General features: G+C 46.1%; 1 protein-coding gene across 2 annotated transcripts in view; it reads right to left on the bottom strand.

Annotated features, from left to right (window-relative positions):
- The window catches only part of LOC126543806 (uncharacterized), a 76868-nt gene extending 49289 nt beyond the window's left edge, over positions 1-27579 (bottom strand). The window contains exon 1 of one of the 2 annotated variants that reach the window (XM_072284924.1): positions 18110-27579. In XM_072284924.1, the coding sequence (XP_072141025.1) occupies positions 18110-18131 (22 nt within the window). In that variant the 5' untranslated portion in view covers positions 18132-27579. Of the gene's footprint in view, positions 1-1382; positions 2999-18109 lie in introns of those variants that run through there. The other variant, XM_055061521.1, reaches the window with a different exon arrangement.
- Positions 27580-27624: the final 45 nt, after the last annotated feature.

Here is a 27624-nt window from a genome sequence, read left to right on the forward strand (position 1 = left end):
GTAAAACCAATAAAAACACAGAGCGACCTTAAACAGGGGTGCGATACAAATACTGAGATAAACGATGACAGACCACTGAAGCACCAAACACGTGTGTATCACATGGAAAGAAACAGAAGTTATTTCTGAGGAACAGCAACTGACGGCGAGCTAACGCAATCACTATTCTTAAGGCATCGCATGGCCATTGCCTCTACAATCTCTCTTTCCAGCTGGCCATTTTTTCTGACGATAATCACAGTTTTCGAAAACAAAGGAGAGCAGCCCAAGCAACTACGACAATGAATAGCGAAGTTCGGCCCTCCAGCAGCCCCTAGGAAACGTTCATGCTCACGCAAGTGAATGTTAACGCACCTACTGGTTTGTACAATGTAGTATATGCCGCACTTTAGTGGAATCTATATAAGACACCTGTCGTACAAGGCACGTGCGAATTTGCATGCTTGCTTTCACAGGAGGCCGAGCCTGTGGTTCGCCTTTCCACCACGCTGCACAACTTCGAAAGTTTACGAGGTGCTGAACGAACAACATCAACCCCATATTTACCAGAAATATATTTAAGATAATGGGAAACGTTATGTATGTAGGGAAGTACTGTAAAATTCTTCCTACTAGCCTGTTAATAAGAAATTGGTGGTTCTTTGCCCTTTTTCCAAAGCTTGACAAGCAATGATTCGACAACCGAAAGCAAAAGGAAGCTCGGAAAACCTTCCTTTTCCAGACGCCCCACTTGAAGTTGAAAACTAGAAAACTGTATGTGGTGACATGATTTTAAAAGCGCTTATCTAAAATATGATGAGGCTATACCCCACTTTATAAGCTTTGAATGAGATGAATCGAAATGCAGCAATGCTTTTTGGAACCTGGGCTCGAAGGCCCAGCAAGTATGGTCAGAGGACGAAAAATCTAACTTTAAATCTAAAAATTGGATTGACCCATTATGCTGAAGCATGTGAGTAAAGTTCAACTGGCTAGAACAACTGGAAAAGACTGACAAAATCTCGAGAGCCGCGGCCACTTCTGCAAGGTCGTCGTCTGGTGAAGGATTTAGTATGATAAAAAAATTGTCTACGCATCTAAACGACACGTATCGTATATAAGATTCCACTAAAGTGTGGCAGGTACTACATTCGACAAACCGGTAGGTGCATTACATTCGCTTGCGTCAGCATGAACGTTCCCTGGGAGCTGCTGGAGGCTCGAACTTCGCTATTCATTGCCGTAGTTACCTGGGCTTCTCTCCTTCGTTTTCAAAGATTGAGATTATCGGCAGAAAAAAATGGCCAGCTGGAAAGAGAGATTGTAGAGGCAGTGGCCATGCGACGCTTTAAGCATACAACGAAGCATACACTTTCTATTTCCTCATTATCGTTTTCTCTTACGTAGGAGTCTGGCGGCCCGTGGCTCCGGGCCGCCAGACGGGGAAGCCACGGGCAGCCGTGTTGAAGTAGGAGTCGCGTGATGCCAGGCTCGTCGCCGCCTCACGTTGTCTGCTCCCTTCCCTCTCTGTACCACTCCCTCTCGCTCTTTCCGCCTGCTTTCGTTACAGCTTTGCCCCCCGGGCGTGAAACAAAGAGTGCATTCGACGCAACGCTGTGATCGCCACTACAAAGCAATGTAGATTGCACATTCGCATTTTCATACATAACCTTCTAAAGCTTGTATAAAAAGACACTTGCATTCTGAACAGACATGAATAGGCAGGGTACATACGTCAAGCAATCTGCACATACAATAAGTGTCAACACCACCAACTCGATTACATGACACTAACTAAGCGAATGCACTGTACGTGCACTATTGCTCTCTACCCTCCAATATATCGAAGGGAGTTTAGGCTTCTAGTAGGGCAGCGTGGTTCACTTCTTTGATCGCGTTCATAGAATAACTGCGTGGCTTGGCGGTCATTTAAAAAATGCATTGAGTGTATTGCAGATCAGCCGAGCTCTGTGTTCATAAGCCCAGTTCGAACCGCTTACAGTCTATCAAGTTAACCGCAATATATTCGTAATTTCTCTATAAAGTTATCATTGTGCAAATTCTAAGTTATGACAATCTAATTATACGCGCCGCGATGGCCGAGTGGCTATGGCGCCCGCACTGCTGAGCACGAGGTCGCGGTTTTCGGCCACGACGGCCGCATTTCAGTGGGTGACGAAATGCAAGAATGCTCGTGCACTGTGCATTAAATGCACACTGAAGAATGCCATGCGGTAAAAAAATTATCTGGAGCCCTCCACTAAGGTGTCCTTCAAAGCCTACCATGCAGCTTCGGGAAGTTACGCTTCTCTTATCCCTGTGTAGAGCACGCACGCACGCACGCACACACGCACGCACGCACGCACACACACACGCACGCACGCACGCACGCGCACACACACACACACAAAGAAGATATGGAGGCTTTAGCGAAGCAGTTGACTAACACCGCCAGCTTGAGAAACCGAACATAGCCCAAAGAAGCAACTGTAATACCATATAAAGTCCTGTAACGATCGGTGTTCAGATATCTTCCAAGGTCTCAGCTGCCGTCAACGGTAGGTCATGTAACTGTCATCATGCTCAAGCTAATCAGCGCATAGCTTGCAACCTTCGAACGTGGCAACTGTTGTCCGCGGAAAATGTTGTCTGACTGAGTACTTTAGTGATTGAGTGACTGAATGACCGACTGACTGCCTGCAACATTCGAACTATGACAGGCACCGTTATTGTATTGGACCCCCTTCGGAATTCTGGCGTCCGAACCCAAGGTCTCGGACTCGGAAGCTGAACACCGCAGCCAATGTAGTTGCCTAGCGCGTCCGTATAGATAAGGTTAACAATGCTGCGCAACGAAGCGCGCTACGTGAAGTTAAATAATTATTGGAGACGCGCGAACAATCTTTATTTTTTTCTAAGGGCCGGGCACAAGTGCACAAGACAACCAGAAACGTAATGGCTCGTGTTCAGCTGGATTCTTTTTTGACTCTCCGGCTTAATGATGCACATCCTCCCTTCCTTTAATTGCCAGCGAATCTGCATAAGTACCCTAATGGTGCGCATTATGGAGGTCAGAGCGCCTTTCCCTTGCATATGTAGGCATATATAAACGCGCAATATTAATATAAGTGAGCAGAAGCAGTGAACCACGAAACACTTCGGTCTTACTGCCCGAAAGATTGTGGGGGGACGACACAGGGGGAAGCGCATAAGAAGGGGAGAGAGTGAGCACTGCTTTACATTGCATGAAGCACAGCACACCCACATACGGTAAGCCACGCCAGTGGGCTTCAAAAACTGCGGCAGTGCATAAATTGCCTTTCTTCTTCTTCCCCATCTTTCCTGTTCCTTTGTTCTCCCCTGCTGTCAACGGATGCGGCCAGCAGCTTTATCTGGAAACGTACTACAGTGCAGCCGGTTTCACGCGGTCCAGATCACTTTAAAGAGTTACCTTTTAATAGGGAAGGGCGGGGGGGGGGGGGGGGGGGAGGAGCAGTCTGCCGGCAAGTTTTCATTCAGTACACAAAGGAATTGAGAAAAATATGACAAGAGATTCAGCCCGTCCTGGCACTCACTTTTGTTTTCGTCCTTTCTTCGCTAATCTTTTTTGTACTCTACCAAATGAGCGGTATGTGGGTGCGACCTTGCTCCTTGAGAAGACCGCCAGAAAACCAGGAAGGTCAACGGTTGTTCTATACAGGTGAAGTGATCTTTTTTTTCGTTTTTGCGAGAATTTATTAAATTTCTGAACTGAGAACAGTCAAAACGTGTGCGTTCAAGTGTAGACGTAGAAATTGTGTATTTGAACACTTCGACACCATTGTGGTTGGGCGAGTCGGATCCCGTTCATCTCGCAACTGGAAGAAAAACAGCAGCGAGAAGGATGAAAGGACAAGCATCACACATGTACACACATGTACAATTGAATTCTGAGGTTTTACGTGCCGAAATCCAGCTCTGATTGTGAGGCACGTCGCAATGAGGGACTCTGGATTAAATTTTACCCTCTGGAATTCTTTAACGTGCACCTAACTCCAAGTACGCGAGCGTGTTTTCATTTCGCTCCCATCTAAATGCAGCCGTCACGGTCGGAATCGAAACCGCGACCTCGAGCTCAACAGTGCAACGCCATAGCTACTAAGCTACCACGGCGGGTACATATGTGCAAGTGAATGCCGATCCGTGAAGCACAGGAAATCATGATCTATAGAAAAACTATAAGCCGAAGGAACAGAATAAAACATTCGGCAGCACGTCACACTCCTGTAACACGTGAAGGCGAAAGCCTGCTGCACACTTGGTAATGAGTTAAGTTATACGATTGGAGGGGTCAGACTTCTTGCAAGACAATGAGCCGCAGTGTGAAGTGAACGTATGGCGTTGTAGGTCGACCTCCTCAACGACACATACGAGCACCTAATGCACTACCTAAAGAGTCTTTCGGTCTTTCTTTCATTCCTTCTTTCGTTCTTTCCTTCGTTCTTTCTTTCTTTCGTTTTTTTTTCATTCATATTCAGTCATTGCATTTTGCCTGCTTACGGGGGTATCAGCCATTCCTGATGATGATATTTTTTGTCTCACTGGACTAGACGCCGCTTTTTTCGGGTATGATACCATTGCCACGAGCCACTTAAGGCTTTTGCCTTAAAAAGTCGAAGTTAACTCGACGGGCGCTCACACACTTCTTGCCGAGGTATTTACGTTTATCTCTATCAGAGAGGCAACTGTTGTCCGTGGAAAATGCTGACTGAGTGAACTTGACTGCCTGCGTGCAATACTTGAACTATGACTGACGCCTATGTAAGAATTAAACGCAAAAGTGGTGAAAATTATTCCTAGATTCAGGGCATCCAGTTAAATGAAAATCATACGTCAGATGGACGGCCCTGAAGGACGCCGGTAGAAGAGCTTCTGCCAACCGCTTGAACCTCGCAAGCCATTGTCCCATGTCTACAAAGTCTTCGCCTCTCTACACAATAAAGTAACCCTTGCCCTTATTTTCCGCATTGAGGCTAGAGGTTGTCATCGCTGAGGATTTTTGCGAGATAGGCTGCTGGCCAGGCAGTTTTCATGAACGAGTACCAGGCCGTGCACAACGTCCACGTCATACTAAATCCAAATTCAGATGTTAATTTACCAGCGGAAGAGCTTAAAGGGACACTAAAGCGAAACAGTAAATCAGTTTAGACTATTGAAGCATTGCTTTGGAACCCTGCAGGCAGTCATTTAAAAAAGATAGTTTGATTATTAGATGAGAAAATGAAGGTCCAAGTATCAGTATTTTAATTTCGCGCCGTAACCCCAGCGCCGGTACGTCAACGTGACGTCAGGGATTCCAAAGTATGTTTTCGCATTTGGGCCGCGTTGGCTGAATAAAGGTTCCCGAAACTTGCCATGTTTAATATTTGGTTCCTTTATAACACAATGTAGTCAATCTGTACCGCTACATATAATTAGTAGGCTTTAGAATATGCCATCAAAATCCAAGAGGTCACAGCCCCCAAGCGTCGCCACCCGCATTTCGTTCTTGCGCTTTTTCTGGCTTACCAAACGTCTTATCGTTGTAAGAGTGGTGTTTTTGGTGTTGTAGAACGGTAATTTACTGATTCAGAAGAAATCATTTTTCACTTTAGTGTCCCTTTAAAGAGGCTCTGGCGACCGACTACTAGCTGGTGTTTCTCATCGTCAGGTTCGTACAGAGTGACGCAGTAAGCTTATCTTACGCAGCCAAGGTCACGGCGGCTACTCCTCGATTACTACAACCAACCCAGCAGCGTGACTGCACCGTTTTTCACGACTGGAGACGCTCTATTGAAACACACATTCCATGTGAACCAGTCACTGCACACACCAGCTGCGTCAGTAAAGTCGTGGAGAAAAGAATAACCACATGCCCAAAATGGTACTCCGAACACTGCAACTTTTATCATTAAGCTATGCTTGCTTCCGACATGTCCACTAGACCATACATATAAATCTTCATGCCGTCCGTTCTGCAATAAAAATCGATGAAGCATTACTTAGCGACGCTTTTCCTCGTCGTGAAGGGTGATTATGATAATGTCGCCCAGATGAAGCCATTCTTGATGCACTCTGGTGAGAGCCAATATGAGCCCTACACCAACGGCGAATCTTATGCTTGTGGAAATACCGATCTTGATCGTAATCATCAAACTGGGCCTCTCGTAAAACCATTATTCTCTCACCTCAAGACATATTTATATTTAACGTTCAGTACGTGTCCTTGACCGAATTTTGTGCGGGAACTAATGCTGAATTTTCCATACTTGTTGCCGCTCTCCATGCCTCACTTCTGTAGGTGTTTGTCTGGATGCCGAGTGTATGCCCAACAACATTCAACGCTCGTTCGTGACTATCTCTTGGCCTCGACAGCACTTTAGAAATTATTATTTTGCCGCGTGCGTGTGCTTACCTGGAAGATCAAGCGCACATAACTCTTAAGGTTTTCCTAACGCATCGCAACCAGACTGTCAACTATGAGACTAACTTGATCTCTCTCTCTCTCTTATGCTGACAAGATTCCGTGTATTTTGGTAGCGCATGCTTCTGTGTTAGCGCAATTGTTGCCATACCTTATTTTTCTTAGTGTTTGGAGACACAGTAAGTATATTGTCGCGTAGCTGTCTTTACGTTTTTTTTCGTTGCCTGTGCTGTGTGGCAGTGTTCCTTTCTTTCTTACCGCTTTTCTCTCAAAATGTCTTTTCGCCCACGAGTCGGGAGGCCGGTTGAGGGGGGGGGGGGGGGGGAATCTCACGCGCGGCACCCCCCGTTCCGCCTGAGGGTCCGCCGGCCGACTGCGCTCTCACCCCCTCCCCCCCCCTCCTTTGTACTGGTGACGGAAGCGGCCCCCCTAATTGCTCAAACTGTTTGGGGATGCTTCTCGACTCTTTTGTGTGTTTTCTTTTTGTAGACGCCGCTAGTTCGTCTAAAGCCCAACGGACGTCTCTGTAGTTTTCTGTGCATCTTTACTTTTATTTGGGTCATAATTCTTCAGGCAAGCGGCTGTCATCAAGTTCAAACTTGGCGAAGTCCGCCAACGATTGGCTGTGAGTATTTGAATCTGTGCGGCCTGATTGGCCCTGGTCAACGAAGAGTTGGTATTGGTAATCTGTTTGCTCTCGGGCGGGATGTTGTGACGTTCCCCGAGGGTCCCAGGTCAGTTCGCGCCGGAGACACCGAGGGACGAGGTCGCAGCGAGTGCTGCTGAGATGTCGCAGTTATGAATTGTACAAGTGCGTACATGCTTATACTCGGTTAACCAAAGTTCAAATAAATCAAATCAGGAAATGTCTACGGATCTCCAGTGTGCTCGCTTCATCTCTGCGGCGCGGAACAAGTAGCGGCCAACTTTCTACGCTACAATATGTTGTTTTCGCAGCTTTGTGAAGTTTCGCTCTATTGCAGCGCTGAGTTTCCGAATGGTGCAGGCTTTCCTCGAGCGCTTGTTCATGTGCTGCTTTTCATACACTCCATTTAGACTTATTGACATCTTCCTCTTTCCCCTATTTCCTCATCTCATTCTTTGCGATTCCTCTGCCTTTATTCCCTATGTCCGTGCTACCAGACAAGAGGGTGTGCCCCTTCACAAGGCCTGTCTCTGACTACATGTCGTACAAGTCCAGCACGATCATCGTTGGCTGTATGGCGTCTGAAACAACACGAAGTCTGCCCCTCCGTTTCAGGAGTGAGAAAGAAGACTGACTTGCTTCACATTCGTCCCGAAGAAAGCAAGCGCTACATTTATTCATTGCGGGGCTTTAAGGTGAAACCATAGGAGTCTTCACATGCACACCCACTGCCTGCGCTTGAGCGTGTGTGTATTTTCGCATTCGTCATAGAGTAACTAGCTTCGTATTTCTCGCGTACTTCCTACTTCATCAGAATTCATATATGCACTAACTAGTCTTCGACTCAGGTGAAATCCACCGTCGCAGTGAGTGCACCGTCAAGGTTGATCGACAAAAATGTTTAAAATGTCTCGTTTCGCAACGTTATCGGGTTTGAAGCTCGTTGCTCTTCTTGGGGCAGTTGATCCAAAACTGTTAGTTCAAAAAATCAAAAAGAAACATGCAATATGCATGTAGTAATGTCAAACAAAAGACACCCAACCGCAAAGTTATATCTTGCGACTCGAAGGCAGCCCTACAGTCTTTTGTCAGCTGTTCATCGTGTGTCCTGCGAAAAACTAGTGTCGGAGGCATGCGAAATACACTACTGAGATATCGAAAAATGTCACAATATTGTGTTTCGGTGGCTAGCGGGCCACTGCGGTGTCTCCGGCAATGCATGTTCCGACAAAGCTGGGGGCCCAGCACATGAAGGAGCAGACTGTGTTTCAATTCCTTTGTCCAGGACAGAGGCAATATATATGGCACCTGAGCAAGTTTGCCTGTGATATGACATTGCCGCAGTGACGTTTGCCTGATTTCGCGCATGATCTCCTGCACTCAGAATTGTGTCTGTTCGGGCTTGTTCGTTCGACCTCGTGACAAATCGCGGCACAGAAACACCACAGACGGACAGAAAAAGGCTGCCAACAAAGGATTATTTTCAGCAACCAAGGTTTATACTAAAGGCTCATCGCCACTGTCGTTTGCGCTCGTTGTCTCCGTATATATACTGATGCATCTACCGCCTGGGTTACCACGACGTGAACACACCATGCTGTACTGTTTGTGGCTAGGCGAATCATTTGAAAACTCTTATGCCTTCCTTAGTGGAATGGCCAACAGCCCCACGCGTGACACATGCTGCTCTGATGAGACGCTCGCACATGTTATGTGTGTCTGCCCGCGCTACAGTGCCTAGAGGCAAGTGGTGTGCAGAGTGCTGGACCGATTGTACAATCGTCCACTATCAGAACTAAAAGCTCTAGGCCAGAGCTCCCAAAGAACAACCGCGCAGAAGGCCCTATTCGCGCTACTAAGATTCCTGCGGTCTACGGGCCTTCACGATAGACCTTGAGAGGAAGCTCTAGCTCGGGGGCTGCTATCTAAATACATGGGAAAGGAGAAATTGTTTTTCTCGACAACCCCACCAAATTTGACGAGGTTTATTGCATTTAAAAGAAAAAGAATTTAAAATCTAGTGACTGTTGGTTTCGAATTTTTTATTTATATTGCCAATTTTTTATTAAAAATTGGCAAAATGGAATATTTCCAGAAAACGAAACTATCAAGTTTACAAGGAAAAGCAAGCAAGGAAAAATGATATCACTATTCTGTGAATTGCATCTAATAGTTCATCAAAATCGGACAAAATTGATATGTTACACATGGGTTCACAGACTATAGCCCGCATTACCTCCAAGACGGAGAATATGCTTCGGCTTATCCTCAGGATCTCGAACCGCAGAGGGGGTTTAAGCGAGAGCAATCTCCTCAGACTCTACCACGCGTTTCTGATGAGCCACGTTAACTATGTAGCCTCCGCGTTGCGCTGGTCTAAACGGGATGAGGCCAAAATCGATGCCCTCATGCGCAAAAGCATCAAGCGCGTGCTGGGTTTACCACTGTCTACCAGCACCGCGCGTCTCATGCAACTAGGCATGCACAACACCCTATCAGAGGTGATCGAGGCTCAACGAGTGGCCCAAATAATATGACTCTCATCATCGCGAGCGGGGAGACGCATCCTCGAATCCGTTGGATGCGGTCACCAGGAAATCACGGAGCGCAATGTGACCGTATCACCCGTGGTCCGAGATTCGTTCAAGGTCGATCCCATGCCACGTAACGTCCACCCTCAATGCAATGTAGGGCGCCGGGTAGCCAGGGCTCGTTCCCTGTTAAAAGCGGCTGCAGCCACTCCGAATCTGGCATGTTTTGTTGACGCCGCCCGGTACGAGCGCTCTGATCACTATGCCGTAGTTTCGGTTGACTCCAACGGCACTCTCATTAACTCAGCATCCATGCGGAAGGTTTCTGCAACCGTAGCCGAGCAGGTTGCTATAGCTATAGCACTGAAGGACCCTCTACGTCCCAATATCTTTACAGACTCCAGGTCTGCAGCCCGAGCTTTCTACTCCGGCTCGATCTCAAAGGAGGCGGCGGCCATCCTCGGCAGCGAGGGGGCTGCTGGTTTTCATAGCATCAAATGGTTCCCGGCCCATATGGGAATCAATGTGCACTCTGAGGTTGTTAACGCCAATGAGTTGGCCCATGACTGCGCGAGGTCTTACACACCGCGGCGGTTCAGGTGGACTCACGGGCGGCGACTTAGGACTGTACAGGGATTCACTTCTCACCTTCCATGAAATCTTGGCACATTATCAACTCGCTCGACGGGCCTTTCCGCTACCACACCCTAAACTTAATAGACCACAATCGTCGGTATTTCGCATGCTACAAACGGGGTCGTTCCCCTCCAGGGGCCGATTCAGTCACTTTGCGCCTAATGTAGAACCCCACTGTCCAGACTGTGGGGAGGCGTACTGCTCCTTATCCCATATGCTTTGGCAATGCCCTGCGTTACGCAGCTCATCGCTAACCGCTCTAACTGACTGGGAGGCAGCCCTTAAAAGCGGCGACCTCTCAGAGCAACTACGGGCTGTCCAGAGGGCCTGCGACAGGGCGGAGGACCACGATCTTCCTACCCCGACGTGGGTGCGGCCCGCGACGGCTACGGGGACTCCCTGAAAAGGGAGGTGCCCTAACGCTGTTCCTCAGGACCATTAGTAAAGTTCTTTGTCTGTCTGTCTGTCTGTCTGTCTGTCTGTCTGTCTGTCTGTCTGTCTGTCTGTCTGTCTGTCTGTCTGTCTGTCTGTCTGTCTGTCTGTCTGTCTGTCTGTCTGTCTGTCTGTCTGTCTGTCTGTCTGTCTGTCTGTCTGTCTGTCTGTCTGTCTGTCTGTCTGTCTGTCTGTCTCTCTCTCTCATCGCCATTTCTCATGCACCATTCAATTTAGAAGGATCTTAAAGGTTCTTTGAACAACGAAGTCGATGAACTAGACGTCCCTATCATATCAGTACCCACTGATATTTTCTTCGGGTCGAAATCTTGAACTGACACAACAGTTGCGGACTTAGAAGCGTTCACGAGTTGTTTTCAAGTGTAACGAAAAGACCGATAGATGCCCGGTGGCCGTGTTTTAATGCGAATAGCATTTTCGGCATTGTCGGACCAGTTTTCCTTCCGGCTATCTAGCTAGCCTACCAAAATTTAGGCCGATCACGAAGATAGTGCAGTTTAAGAATGAGGGCCGATCCCGAAGGTATCGCAGTTTAAAAATGGGGGCCGAACCCGTAAGTAGTACAGTCTAAAAACGTGGGCCGTACCCGTGGCCATGCGCCGCTGGGTTTGTGCTGCTCTTTGACGTCAATTTAGGTTCGTAGACATGTGCCACTGAGTTCTCGCTGACTTCACGGCGGCGCCCCTAGAAGGCGCAGCGAGTCCAGAGAAAAGTGCGAGAGAGGAGCCCAGCAGACCTCATACATGACGCGCTTCGGCTGTTCGCATACTGTGATAGCTATCGTAGATGAGTCCCGCCCAAATTTTTATAAAAAATCTCACGAGGTAATGCTTCCTGTTATAGGGACACTAAAGGCAAATACTAAGTCGACGTGGACTGTTAAAATACCATTCCATACACCTCGCAGCGCTTGTATAGTGCCAAGAAAAGATTAAGTTTGCAAGAAAATCGCGTCTGAAGGGCCCGCATACCTTAAGCACAATTCTCATCGCCCCCCTCGAGCGGGGAGTGATGATGTTGCATATATCATCACCTCCCTTTACTGCCGTCGGTGAGTAGAACTCGCCCGACAGACGGCACTGCGGTTCTTTGAGCAAAGCGCAAACGCGCGGCCATGGAGATACCGAGCCAAGACAGAGCGTTGGATTCGCTGCTGCAGCTGCTCTTTGTCAAGCGGAGTGGACCGTTCGGGAATCGCGCGAAATCACATGGACGTGGCATTCTCTGCTACTTGCAGTTTGTGTGAGTTTCGCGAGACAGCAAAACCAGCGCAGCACTACGCGATAACGAAACTACTGAAACACGAAAGTGCAGGTGGCGCAGAGTGGAGAAAACGAAACCTTTCGACCGCCCGTGTCGTTGTCAATGGTAACGTTAATTAGTTTTTTTTTAAATCAAATAGAACTGAACAAGTAGCATTTTCCTTCGTATTATAATGCAATACAACTATCTTTTCATTACGAGTGACTGAGTACTAGTGACATAATTATAATGAGGAGTGCCTTCATAATCGGGCTAGACTTGAATGTCCCGCCGGAGTCCCTAATCGTGTCCTGCATTTACCTCAATTTCTCCATTGCTTAAGGTCTGTTCGCTATAATATTGACGCCTTAGACGTTCTCGAGCACTAATCTACAACTTTAGCTTGACTTAATATTTGTCTTTAGTGTCCCTTTAAGCTGGCAAGTCAGCTGAAATGCACGATAGACCTCCGAGTTCACCGCCAGTTCGTTCATGAAACAGCAGACATCGAGCTTCAAAAAGGATTGCCGTCCTCTGGACAGCATTTTAAGAAGTCCAGTAACTGTTGCTGTAAGTGAGGGGACCACAACGAAGCTGTCCACATTTATGAAGAATGCTCAATTGTTGCCTAATCCAGGGAGAAGTGAACAAGAGGGAGAAACGCGGCCTGCCTAATTTTGCCAGTGACGAGAAAGCCGGACTCAATCGCATCCTCCTGGGGAAAAGTCAGAGAGGTAAAGACATACTAATGGGAAAGAAGAGTTCACAAATACGTCCACGTTGGCCCAAACCGCAGTATATTACGTTTACCGTTCCTATAAAGCGTCAAATAAAACAACCTTCTTCAGCATGAGTGATGTAAAAACAAGAAAGGATAAACTTCTTAAACCCTCAGCATCGTCTCTTTAAATCAGCTTTCCCTGTCACTGGCTGTAACTGGCAATGCCAGTGTTGATCGAATAAGAGAGAACGACAAGTTATACTCTATCGAAAGAAAATTTATTTAACAAGAACATTTGATTACGTTTTGGGAATTAGTTAACTAGTAATTCTGCTTTCGTGATACATTCGTGATGGTCATGCAAAACAATGTACAATTTTCAACATAATAGGTAGCTAATAATCACTTATTGTGCCTTCTCCTTGGTTAACATACTCAAAAAATGATCATGTGTATTTCTGTACTCAAAACATTCCAGCTTTTCAGATTCTAGATTCCTTGTTTGTGGAAGACAAACCCAACGCTGGGTCCGAAATGCTCAAATTTTAGCCGTAAGAACAGTGCTGCATAAATGTACATGGGACGTAAGTTGCAACAAGCTTCATTTATTAGAAAACGTTGCTTTTTAATTGCTGAACAGTTTCGGTGATTTGTTTCAATAGCCTCTTGTTTATTACAAGCATGCCTGTTGTTTTCAATTACGTAGTTAAGCATTTGAACGAGAATTTGGTGCGCAGGGTCAAACGCAGAGCCAAAGCGAAGGCAGCGTAGTGTAATTTAGTTTTTCTTTTTTTTTTCTCTTTCTCTTTTTTTTTCAGTCGCGGTGTAGGAACTTTCTGAAAAAGTGGTTGCGAACACTCCTGCAGAGAATTGGTATTCACATACGGGAAGCGCAATGCGCTTTGTCCGACGCTCTGCATTTCTCAAGACGAAATACGCCAATCCGACCAGAAATAGACCAATTCGACCAATCTTAATATATTTGCAAACCCTGTGGCTGTGGACTTGCGACAACAAGGCTTACCCAATCTAGTCATTCTCGTTGATTATGATTGTTCCTTCAATTGTCGCCCTAATATTTTGGCTAACGTCTCACGACGCACAGTGGCCAAACATGCCGATGTAAAAACAGGCCCGCAATGTTTGGCGAAAGCGAAGTTCTATTACTCCTGCCCGTATTTACCACGTAGTATATATATATATATATATATATATATATATATATATAGAGAGAGAGAGAGAGAGACAGACAGAGAGAGAGAGAGAGAGCCCTTTAATGAAAGGCAGAGATTTTAGCCGGCGTATATACATCGCTGACATGCTAATCTGCGTGGGGAAGGGAATTGGGGAGAGAAAGAGAGAAGGAGAGAGGCAGAAAAAAAGGAATGAGTTTAAAAAACGAGTAGTTCATGCGTACAGAAAGGCATAATGTCGTTTGGTATTCAGTTACCGTGTGCGACGGAATGTCCCTGATGCGCGCGAGCGCACGTGTGTAGATTTTCGTTTTACAACCACGTAACAATCAAACGAAAACAATGCCAGCTGACTAGCTCTGGGCTGACTTGGCGGTGCAGTTCTAAAGAAAAACGAAAATGGCAGAAGTACCTCGTAGTACGCACTATTCTAGTTATCGCGGGCTTGGAAAATTTTCGCTCACAGCGGAACGAAAAGAAACCTAGCCCTGATTAAGATTAACGTGCAGGAGAGAGAGAGAGAGAGAGAGAGAGGCTAACCAGTTGATAGCTTCCGATTTGCTACCATTCACTGGGGTATAGGGAAAATAGATTAGAAACAGGATACAAATAAAGAGAGAGGGATAAAATTCGACGATAGTATCCCACGTAGTCCATTGGTACATGGCGCCGTACTTGTTTGTTTGTTTGTTGACAAAACATTTATTGACAAAACAACGCTCAAGAGTGGTTTGTCTTGGTGCCAAGGCAAAAGGCGGCACTAAAAGCCACATGGCTAGGCCTTTGACACCAGACAGCATGAGCAGTAGACAACATTACTTCAAAACACTTATATAAATATCACACATACAAAATATCAAACACATACAAATTAAAATGCACGTACAGAGTATCAAACACGATAAAGTAATATAAGGAAGAATGACAGAATTAGTCGTCAACACATTCATCATCAACATGACACATAACTATAAAGGCCAATGGACTAAACTTGGACTGAAGAGAACAAAGCAAATGTACACCAAAATTATAACTGTTGGAGGAAATACATTTTACTTAGTTTTCTGAAAGCAAGCAAAGAGGGAGAACTTTCCATTGTATCTAAAAACGGTGGATAACAATTCAGAAGGTTCGGAAGTTGCCATATTAATAATTGCATACCGTATCTAGTTCTCGTTTTAATCTTTATGAAGTTTTTTTTTCTGAGATAATATGGTGTCTCCGTATTTGTATATGTATGAAAAAACACCTCACGATTTGCTTTTAATTCGAGAAAAACCAATTCCAACAAACGCTGTTTATACAACATTTCTATATCAAGTATACCGTTCTCGGCAAACTATGGGGAAGTATGATCACGACTAGATAGGTTTTGAATGAATCGTATACTTTTCTTCTCCATTATGTGTAGTCGTTCCAAATTATACTTTGATGTAACCCCCCAAACTAGTAGACAATATTGTATACTTGAATGTACTGTACTAAAATAAAGTTGCTGTTTTAATCTTATTGGCAACAACGTCCGAAATCTATTTAGCATTCCAATTGATTTAGCAACGACACCTTTTATAAAATTCACGTGACTTGTCCATCGAAGATTTCCATGAAATAGTACCCCTAAAAATTTGTATTCTGAAGTCTGCTCTAATGGACATGATTTAAACGTTATAGAGCTATCAAGGTGAACTGGTTTATTAACGGATGAGAAGACAATGTATTTGGTTTTCTTAACATTCAATAAGAGTTTATTTGCATCTAACCAGCAGGACAAATTTTGAAGCCATAAATTAACAGTACGAGTGAGAGAGGAAAGGTTATTAGATGTAAAAAAAAAAAAAAACATTTGTATCATCTGCGTAGAGGACAATGTCTGTGGTCAGGGGGATGTTGACACTATCGTTTATATACAGCAAGAATATTCTTGGTCCTAATACATATGTAACCCGATTGCTTAATAGTATACAGAAAACTGGGAAGACCAAGTCCCAGGACGTGTGAGTAGCGTTCCGTTCATACGTTTTCAAGGCTATGTTCGTTGACTGTAACGTCTGTGGGAAGACGTCACAGTACTTGAGAATGCGCGCCGAATTATCCGAAAGCAGCGAATTAATTTACTTCCCACTGCACAAACTCAAGAGTGCACCCGTGGTGCGTACCAAAATCGCCTCCGTATTGCTCCGAAAACAGAGACGAAAGCATGGCTCACCCGCTTAATGACCGTTCACAAGCAGCTACGCGATAACAGACTTTATTGAAAATGACGACGTGGTAGCAACCGGTACAGACCCACCATATACGGCATAGCAAAGCCCTACTAAATTATCTCCGCCCCCTTTTAAATAAGAAATAATAATAATAATAATAATAATAATAATAATAATAACAATAATAATATGACTACTCGCACAAAGCAGTTCGACGCTCCAGCACACTGTTATTATTTTTTTTTGGGGGGGGTGGATGGTATGAACTTCAGTTCAGTTCATTTGTTTGTTCTCCATTACACTGAGATATCAGGGAAGGTACTATGTTTCATCAAGGTTACCCACCACTGACACGCGTCAAAACAGCTGAAATGGATAAGAGAGACATATTTGGCGCACACTTAGTTCTAACTCTGCCATTGTTGGGCATCCGGTGATAAAAGACCGGATGCTCAATAATGGAGTTAGCGGCGCACGATAACATCTTTCGCGATAATGAACGTGACCTTTCGTTTGTTTTTGCTGTTTCTTTTGGCTGTACTGTTCCTTTGTTGTGACATTGTCGTAAGGATTAAAGCCCTCCCTTATGTAACTGCCTCCGGGCCTTCAAGGTGAAAATAAATAAAACGACATGGTACAAGTGGCGGCATGGGCCGATATACTTACGTTCCCCCACCGGCGCGAGATGGGCCGGTTCCTTGTCGTTTTAGCTACTTTAGCGAGTTAAATCAACCCTCTATCACAATGTGGGGCAACTGCTTGAGAATTTAATTGATTTTACCTTGAACAGCCGCAGCTTGCGCTGCTGCCGACGTCGTATAATAAAGCCTTCGTTCATCGATTGCGGCTTGGTATCGTGGAAACAGTATAGAGCGAGGCACGCGCTCCATTTAAATAAGGGAACAAGTCGCTGCAACTTTTGCGTGTAAGGTAGCTGTTATTATGCAAAAAAGAGGTGAGGCGTGCAGACAGGACACAAGAGTAGAGAAGTGGACAACACGAACGCCGTGCTGTTACTATTATGGTGTTCACATCGTTTCCATTACGCCGCCACACATTTGCGCTGGCGATTTAAAACAAGCCTGGCGCTGCAACGGTGAGTTAGAACGTCGCCTCTGGAACAATAATATGCATCGCCGAACGTTCGAAGAAAATTCATTTATAGTTAAAATTAGGCGGGGCAAGGACATTTCTGGGTGTGCTTATTTGTCATTATTCTACTGTAGCCATCAATTTTATTGACAGCTTTTTTATACGTTCCATAACCTGTTGTTATCATGTCCCATGCACACACGCACACACGCACATACATACATACATACATACATACATACATACATACATACATACATACATACATACATACATACATACATACATACATACATACATACATACATACATACATACACACACACACACACACACACATACATACATACATACATACATACATACATACATACATACATACATACATACATACATACATACATACATACATACATACATACATACATACATACAAACATACGCACTTTCTACCCACTAATTTGCAGATGACTGTTCTCTAGCGACATATCCGGCGTTAAACGCAAATGCTACCTAGAAAATGCAGTGCTGCGTGCATATTTTCTAATATTTTGTTATTGTTTTTTTTAGCCAGAGGAAAGCAGCGGCCACTGCTCCGAAAGCACTCTTGCTTCAAAAAGGGATCCCAGAAAAACAGACATGTTTACATTGAAAAGCGACGTGTCAAAAGCTTCAACGCCCCCCCCCCCCCAGTAATTGGATCAGCTACACATAAAACACGCGCACAGCTTGCACACCAACATATAAAAGAAATAGAAGTCAGGGGTACACAGAAGAGGCGTATTTCACGAGTTTTCAACGCCGCACAATCTTCAACGGACAACACGTGCGCGAAAAGAAAGAAGACGGTAAATGCTGTGATATTGAATTTGCATGACGGTCGTTGGCTGTAACGTATGATCGCGCGATCGACGCTGTTGCCAACACCCACGAGCCTCGTGTGCCAGATCAGGAGAAAGCGAGTACGTACGTGAATGGGCGACGTCGTTCATCGCGGCGCGCAGTTTGAGGCGACGCACCTCGCTCTGAGCAGCGCCGGCGCCACGCGGCTCCTTTTCTCACAATGCATGACTAATAGCTCGCGCTGGGCGCCCGCTGCTGGCTTCCACGTTCGGTGGCTCGCCTTTGCCGCACAACGCGCGATAAAAGAGTTCCGCACATAGCTAAGAAAAAAATGAAAGCTGGCAAAAAAACAAAAACAAATAAAAAACAAAATGGAAAACATTGCGCAGCGACGACTGCGGATCCTTGACGTGCTGGAGCCGAAAACGGAAATGGGGGAGCGCTGATTTCCGACTCAGACGCGCTGTCCCTTTTACTTCACCTGTCGCATCCCGTGCGTGGAGCGACCGTCTTGAGACTTAACACTGTTATGTCGGAAAGAAAGCTTGTGCAGAAAAGCAGACATCCATGTCCCTTTTTTTTTTTTGATGATCGTACAGTGTTTAGTATCAAAGAGAACCGACTAGCCCGACTTGTCACTCTTGCAGTGCCTCTCCAAAGTCCTCCTTGTTTTGACTTCATCTGGAAAGTGAGGGTTTTAGTATAAATAAAGCCCTATCTGTATTGCCCCTTCTAGTACTGACAAGCCGCCGTCCCTTATCCCGTACCCGTCGCGTTTGCAGCATGGACCGCCGAACACGGAAGTGCAGATGGGAAGACACTGCCTCCACCGGCGCGGAGACAACAATGCTCGCGCCTGCGTGCATCCATTTCCAGCGCGAAGAGGGGCAAGGGGGTGATAACACCATGCACGGACTCCAATCTACCGAAAGCTTGCGCCAGGGAGCAGAACGAGTAGAAAGAAACTCACCGAACATGTGAAGCGTTCAAAATGTCGAAGAAATGCAGAGGGGGAAGAAAAAGCAAAAGGCAAGTGACGGCTGGATGACGCGGTGCAGGTGTAAACGCCTCCCCCTTGCGCGACGCTTCACACGAGCGGCGGTGACATCACGTTCGGTTCGGCCAGAGAGGGGGGCCGTCGTGCGGCACTGGAAACAGAAACCTCTCGCGGCGCGCACGCCCGTCCACGAAGTCCGCGTGCTCGCGAACGCGCAACGCGCGCACGCGTGTTCCGCCGACACCGCCCACTTGTTTGGGCCCCCAAGGACTCCCGTCTGCGCCACACGGCCCCGGCGCGTGCTCTCCGAAGCTCCCATCAGAACAAGGCCGGCCTCATCGGCGACGCCTTCACTGTTCTCGTATGCATTTCACGCAAGGGTGCTTTACATTCGGTCGACGCCGGGCCATATATTTCCGCGACGCGAGTGGACAACATGTTGCGTCCTCCGCCAGCTGCCGAGAAGAAAGCAAGAAAGCGAGCGTTTGAGGCCTGCGCGACTTCCCTTGCTCGCGAGGCGAAAGGGGTCTCGCGTCTTTAGTGCATCTCCCCGCGAACGAGACTGCCACCGGCGGTGATCAGTGGAACTGATGCCCTGACTCATGACCGTTGACTCCAGGCAGCGCCCTGAGCGAGTTGCTTGGCGTGTTTTCTTTTCTTTTCTTTCTTTTTTTTTTTTTTGCCGGCCCTGATGGGAGAAAGAGAGGGCAGAGTTTGACGACCTGAAGGAGTCGCGGTTGCAAAGGGGTGCGGGACTGGGCTGCCTGCCCGGCGCGCCGAGACTTCGCAGCGTTGTCTTTTTCTTCTTTTTTTCATCTCCGTTCAACAAATACCGCGTAGGATTCGTGATGTTGGGAAGAAACAAATTGGCATAGAGTTGTGTGAGTAATAACTGATCCAGTCTCGCTAGAAAATAGTGTGCTGCCAAAATAACAACCCTGTATTGGGGGGCATCGCACGGGATCGCCAGAGTTGGAACATGCGTGCCTGCACGCGGACACGCGGAGAAGTCGCGGGGAGAGAGAGAGAGAAATAACATTTATTGGTCCCAAAGGAACTAAACGTAGAGCATGCAATGTGAGGCTGCGACAAAACAGATAAACCGTAGTTCCTCGAAAATGCTGTCCTACAGACAACATGCGCTGACCGCATACGTAAAACATGACTGCTTTAATTAATCTGATAACGACATTGATCCGTTTTTCCGTGTTCACTTAATTTTGTTCACTTAATGTTCATTGACCGCTGCCCTGGAAACTTTCAGCAGCTTGCCACGTGATTTGTTTATTGTAACAATTACTAGCATAGTTTAGTCTGACGATGTCACTAACTAATAGCTTTACAAGGCTCACCCAGAGTAATATAAAATTCAACCTAACCTTGACCAACCGAACAGTTCGTCAAGGTGCTGTGAATTACGTTTTCAACGTCGACAGCAAACACGGACGGAAGAAGCAGTACCGAATCATTTCATTCAGCGAAATATGTCAGCAAACGAACATTTCTAACAACAATCCCACTGCTTACACGACACAAAGCAAAACGCAAGAGAGAAACAATAGGAGATGAACCAGATGAAGAATGTGAAAACAACGACTTAGGACGTCAAAAAAAAATTTGTTTTTGCTCAAGTATGTTTACTGAAGTTTTCAGCTTTCACGACGTTTTGTTGCCAAATGCTTCATTTTCTCACACCAACTCTCTAAAGAAAGAAAAAAAAGGGCGAAAGGGAAGGAAGAAAGAAAGAAAGAAAGAAAGAAAGAAAGAAAGAAAGAAAGAAAGATTGGCCAATAGCATTCCCACGTAGTTCAGTCACATACAGTGCTAAGTTTTACACACCTAGTTAACCATTTGCCAAAAGTTACTGAAGCGCAGACACTTGCCTCAATTGTAGTTCCACAATATCGACCACGGTCTATGACGGCCATTACATTCTTGTTCAGAGAAACTCTCAGAATGACTATCAATAAAACCATACGTCTGACGCAATGTGTACCTCTTGCCACTGCATGTCTGGAGTCTATACAAAAACGTTTGTCACTGCTCAGAACGCACTTTCTCCTCCCTGTTTGTTAAATTACACGAACGTCGGGTCACCAAAAAGCCAACTACCTCGGTCAACAGTAATAAATATAGGCCTCTAAGAAATGTAAGAAATATCAGGAAAACAAAGGGGCAAAAGAAAAAGAACCAAAAGAAGAAAAAAAAGTACGCATATCCCAACGCACACGTTGGTACCTATGCGAAGCGAAGCTTTGGTGAGGCGGTTAATTACATGCTTTACAGCTACCGGCATAGGATTACACCCTATTCAACGTGAAATATCATGCAATGTTTACGTTAATCTGCACCAAAGATCACAACTTTAATCTCATGCAATTTTTACGTTTATGCACTGCACTGTTCAAGGTTATGCCGAAATGCAAGCAACAAATCAGGCGGATACGCAGTGCAAGAGGTCACGAGAACGAAGGCGATGTATGATGCTTGTCGGGGAAGAATGGCGATGACTGGTGTGTGCACAGATAACTACGACACATATCTAAAGCTACGTTTAAGTATTTTGTACCTGTTATGTCACATCACCCCGAGATCGAGCTATAGGTGGCAGCACCGCCGTCGCATTAGTGTGGATAGGTGGTCGGCGGCACGTATTGAAATGTGAGCGAGGGCGCTTCACTGTCTGGCGATTTCAGCCGATTGTTTGCTGACAAAATGTGCTGATTACGGTGAACTGATAATATCCAGCGACATAGTTTTGCTCGATACGCGCAAAACGTTCCGACTTTGCGCGAAAGAAGCGCCATTGCCATTCAAAGGGGGACTGGCACTCAGCCACACAGTCTGCTTCGGCACTTCATTGGTGTTTTTGGGCGTGTTCCGCTTGCGTTCTGCCGAATCAGATGGCATTCCTGTTGCGAAATTCAACTAATGCAGCATTTCCTGCTATTCTTGCACTGGTTCTAAAGAAACAAGAAAGACTGTTAATGTGTTCACTGTTAATGTGATCAGTAATACTTGACCGCTGGTAAGCGCTTGTACGCATTGCTTTTTTTTTCAGGTCAAGATCGTTTAAAATAAATTCAGTGAACAAGCTGTAAGTGACAGTGCGTTAGTATGATCGTCGTGTTGCTTCACACGCCGTTATTTCTTATCGCAGTAACAGTAAGAAAATCCCATTTAAGTACGAAGCTGTATTGACCTGATTACGCGTGCACAACTGTGATGTGAAAGATTTCAAATTACTTTAAGGGCCAAGATATTATGTTGTTTCTTTTTTTAAGCAAATAATGACCCCTACCTTCCGTCAAGCTAAGGACGTCACACTGAAGCACGTATATTTAGAGCCACCGGCAAATCAATGTTCTAACGTCCTGTATGAAGTGACCGGCCATGTCACACATTAGCTTCATTTGATATATAGTGTACTCAGACTTGTAACAGTGAATCAAAGTACTAAGGCGCCTCAATTCATTCGCGAGACAAAATGATTTATTTGTATGGAATCAGAACCACATAATAAAATGAGACTTTAGGCACGGATAAGTCTAATCGCGTAACCATTTAGCGACAATCATGCACTTATACGCAGATGAAGTGTATACAGTATATGGTAGGAGTGCTTAAGGAAGTAATTTTTTCTGCTGCTGAGTGAGTCTCACGCCGTTTCATGTTTCGTCGTATCACAAAGATTGCGTCTCGCTAGGACCACTTCATTTGTTTAGAACGACGCAGGGTGCTTTTCTTGATGGGCTTGAAACACAATGCGGCAACAAAATTGAAATGATTGTGGCTAACGCAGAACCTTACGATCACATATCGCGTTCTCGGCACAGCGCGAATACTAAAGTGCAAGGACAGATTCATGTGTACGTCGTCCACACATGCATACGGACATTTACTACTGCATTACCACCACGGAAAAAAAAAAAACTGTCTTGAGAACATGCACGCTGGACGCGCACATGTAAACACGCAATGGCTGCAGACCTACGTCTCCACGGTCCACGCGTAGTCACACTGCACATTGCCAGTCTCGAATGAAAGGCTTCTAACCTTACACATAGCGCGTGTTACAAGCACATCAGTACAGTCAGATTAATGCATGAGTACTGCTAGCGTGTCTGTAAGGCTCACCAGTAGTCGTTGATCATCCGTAAATTCCGCTAGACGCACGGGCATTCGTTGGGCATTCGCTGGGCACTCGCTGTGCAACCCATGAATTCGCTCTTCTTTCTCTGCACTCAAAGCACACGCAGTACTTCGGTTGGGAGCTCGTCTGCCTCGTTCGACGTATTCATGGCCAGATTTTCACCGTGAATTCCTGATGAAGACATTGACACGTGCTTTCGTGGAACATTCACAGCTGCCGATGGCGGCTGCTCAATCAAAACGAGCACCAGTAGCATTTACGCATCTGCTATTGATGCATTCAGATCATCATCTCCCAGCAAGCTCCGTCTGCTGCAACCGCAACAATCCTGGTTCAGAGCATCGAAGAGATTTTCTTTTGTTGTTATTGCTATTGTTTAAACGTCGGCGTCGCCAGCGGAGCGATGCCTTACAGACGGGATGTACATGGAAGCTCACTAAATAGCAGTCTTCGTTTAAACAAGGTTCTTCACTGCACTCGGAAACAGCCATTTCTGGACATATTGTATTCGATCTAAAAAATAATTACTAAGTTTTTATTCTGTGTTTAAATGAGAAAGTTTGAGACCGTCGTCGAAAAACTGAACGAAATTGTTTGTCCCATACTCCCTCTCGCACATTGATTTTTTTTTCTCGCCGCGGTGGTTCGGTGACCATGCTTTTCTGATGCTGAGGTCGTGGGTTTAATTCCCGGCCACCTCGACCACATTGCGTAGGGAGATAGAATGCAAAAGTACTCGTATAGCTCTGCGCACATTGAAGGACTCGAGGTAGTCAGATTTAATACGGAGTCATCCACTCCGGCGTCTCTCATAGCCCGACAGCGGCGCTTTACGACGTGAAGCACTATGAAGGCATCAATCAATTCGAAGGATTTGTCGCATTCTTTTTTTCGCTAAGTCGGTGTAGTAGCGCCGCCTTGAGTCGCGGTGTCGCTGGCAAAGCCTAAGACGGCCACGCGAGAAAAGAGTGCCAAAGGCTGAACGTGCTCTCGTGAGCAGCCAGACTCGTCGACACCAGCACGCATGCAGGACGCCTTGTCTCAATAAAATGTAGGGACGAAGTCCTCATTGTTTACTTATGAAATCCCTGCAGTTGGGCGTCATGAGCTTCGACAGGGCTACTTTAACGAAAGTGAAGAACATAAAGAAATCACCATGCACAGTAATTGGATAATTATTCAGCTTTATTGTGCTAACTAAGTTCTTTATGCAGGCCTTCGTTTCTATCTTGGTGTTCTCTCTTGTAAACGTCTAGGTCAGTTGAGTTTCTGACTGGAATAGAAACTCGATCAAATCCACAAGTGCCTATATTACAAAGCACGATGCAATTAGCCGCTGTCGCCCGACTAATCTCGACTCATTTTACGCTCGAAACCGAAAATAAGCGGATGAAAGTGCAACCTGCAGGGTCCAAATGAAAGGCCTGTCGCTGGCATATCTCTTCGAGCCTCGCAACAATCGCTATCTGGTCATGATCTTCCTTACTCGACAACCGTGCATGTATCGCCCGACGCGGCGTGTAGCGCACGTGGGCAAGCGCAATGTCAATTACATGGCTGCACAGAAGCCTTGCAAGTGTTTCAACGGCGGCAGACTGCGACGCTTCTGGCGACACGAGGCTATAGTAACGCGACACTGCAGCGCGTGTCATCGTTCTGTGCCTTGATGCTTATCTGTATACATGGCCCGCCCACACGACGGACCAAGTCCGCGGGCCACTCGGTCACGTGATGCGACGTCACGGCCCGGCGCGGTCCGGTCCGACGCAGAGCACATCCACACGGCGGACCGCCATAGCAGACGGCAGAGCAGACCAACCAGCTACACTCTCGGCCAGAGTGTTATCATTGTTATCATTCCGGCTCGAGTCCCACAAACCCGGGAACTGCTCAACGAGGGATACAAAATAAAAAACCTCCTCGTCACTCCAAGAGGACACGGTGTTAAAAAAATATATCTGCTGCACGCACGTGTAGGCGGAACGGCGTACATGAAACGACTGGCATGACTGGCTTTTGCTGAGCCCAAAACAAGATTGGATTTGGCTGAAGACACTCTGTTGCCGGAAAACATTCGTTGGCTACGCCAAAATCGCTGTGGTTTGAAAGCGGTCCGCCGCCAAAACTGAAGCGGGAAAAGCCTCGGCGATTTGTTGGACCGCGAGGGCCGCGGTCTTGCGCGGGCCAACGGCGGTACGCACGAACTGGTGACGTCCTATCACGTGATGCGCGGACCGCGGTTCAAAAGAGCAATTTGGTCCGTCGTGTGGATCGGCCTTTAAGAGGAAGCTTTAGCTCGGGCCCGACTCCGACGCGGCATATTCAAATCCACCACGTGAATCACGGTCCTTACTAGGCATTTTACATCCAGGGACAATTATTACGTCAGTATGTACACCACAGTGAAGCCCCATTTCTATTATCAATACTATGTTCGTGAAAGCAGCAGGAATTCCAGATCAACAGTCTTCTTAACAACGCTGCGTGCATTGGGAACAATAAAACGTAGCTATGACGCAGGCGAGGATCTTGGCGTTACCAGTACAGTCTCTGAATCGTCTGAGACAGGAGGGTGGGTCGCCCTGTTATTATTTCCCTGATAGTCGGAGATCGCTAGCGGAGAATAAATACTTGCTACCGGTATATTTACCTTAACATGTGAGCTTAATGTTTCTGGAAATTCGTCTTATTCTATATTTAATGTAAATTTTATTTCATTTATTCGTCACACTTTTTAGAAAATTGATTGGCATGATGAGGTCGCATAGTCAGGGAACTACATTAAAAGCCTTAGCCAAGACGAAGTTATTTGTTGCTCTGCCACACAAGCTCACTATAGAAAAATATATTCGTAATTTCTCTATAATTTCTGACCATGCCAGGCGTTAACTTCGTTAACTAAGACTAGACTAGCATATTATCCCTTAGAAACTCTGTTGGCGTACATACGTCAGAGAAAGACAGCGTATGTAGTAGCAAAGAATATCGAAAACGGAGGTCGTACGTTCTGCGCAAAACTATGGAGGCAAGGACGTCACAAATTGCGTGCCTGTTGTGACGTCAGCGGCCCCCGTAGAGATACGCTAAGCTTCACGGCCAGCGAGTGCATACAGTCTGCCTCTTTTCGCATAGAGAATTTTCTACTGTCACAGCTTCTTTGACAAACTTCTCGAGTGCAGTTGTAAATACGGTGCACCTCTATACGTCGTGCGGAATGGTGTGCGGAATGGTGTGCGGACTGGGGGCCACGCGGCTCCGGCTTCGATTCCTACACTGTCAAACCCCGACATAACGAAACCGCTAAAAGCGAATCATTCTGTATACTGAACATGCGAAATCACCTGGCCGAAACTCACGCAATAAAACTCCCTAATAGTGAGCTGGACATTGAAAATATCGATCTCTGAGCGTCCGCAGCAAACACCATAAATACGCTTGCATGTCGCGAACGCATTGTTCAGAGGAGATATTTTTATCGTTCTTTGGCATTCATTATTTTATCTAGTGAAGCATGTCCACACAATCTCGCACCCCGAGAACGCCATTTTTAATGAGGCTAAGAAACAGTTGAAGGCACAGGCAAAAACTGCTGTCTACTGCACGTGTCGTTTTGTTTTCAGTCAACAGATCCCTGCTTGCTTCTTAGACCCAGTTGAGATAAGAAATTCGCACATAAAGAACGCCTCACAAGGCTTCGTTTAAGTTTGTTATAGGCGAGTGTGGGTATTTCGAATTACTTGATACATTGAACAATTTTTAGCGCATGCATAAGCCTGTTCGTTATAACCAGGTCGGCTCGGGCCGCAGTTCAATATGAGATAAAAAAAAAGCGAAGCACTCACTATTAGACGCTGCAGCGTAGGAAGTTCCTTTGTCTCGTTTGCAAAGAAACGCAATGGTTCCGGCGCCCGCGCTCAGAAAGAAATACTAACTCGCACCGCCAGCTATAAGGGCGGCTGCCAAATTCCGCACTGCACAGCGGTCCTTAAAGCACTGCCACCACTAAAAGGGCCTGCTTATTCTCGGTACGGCGTCCGAGTCTCGAGAATCCGTCGTCAATGCCAGCAGCGCTCATCGGGCGCGCTGCCAAAGTCCGAAGGCTACGAGCGATGTCGTCATAAGCTGCGCATTCAAGGCACACAGCCGCCCGCATATTTAGATATATATGCTTTTTCGGATTGAATTATCCGGCAACCAGGTCAATCGCCTCGTTCGCCGCGCGTTGTGCAGTAAGCGGAGGGAAGAGAAAGCGGCACCGAAACGCGCGCGCACGCAGCGCTTTTGGAGAAAAAACGGCAGAGGAAGGATTGCTCTTTAAAAGCCTGTACTCGGCGCGTGTGTGCTTCGCAAGCGGAAAGCAAACTGACGGTTTGCACATAGACGCGTGGAAAGTTCGGTTAAAAACAACGCTGTGATGATTGTGATTACGTATACCGTATATATATATATATATATATATATATATATATATATATATATATATATATATATA

Source organism: Dermacentor andersoni, chromosome 1 (genome assembly GCF_023375885.2).
Source record: "Dermacentor andersoni chromosome 1, qqDerAnde1_hic_scaffold, whole genome shotgun sequence".
Classification (NCBI taxonomy): domain Eukaryota; kingdom Metazoa; phylum Arthropoda; class Arachnida; order Ixodida; family Ixodidae; genus Dermacentor; species Dermacentor andersoni.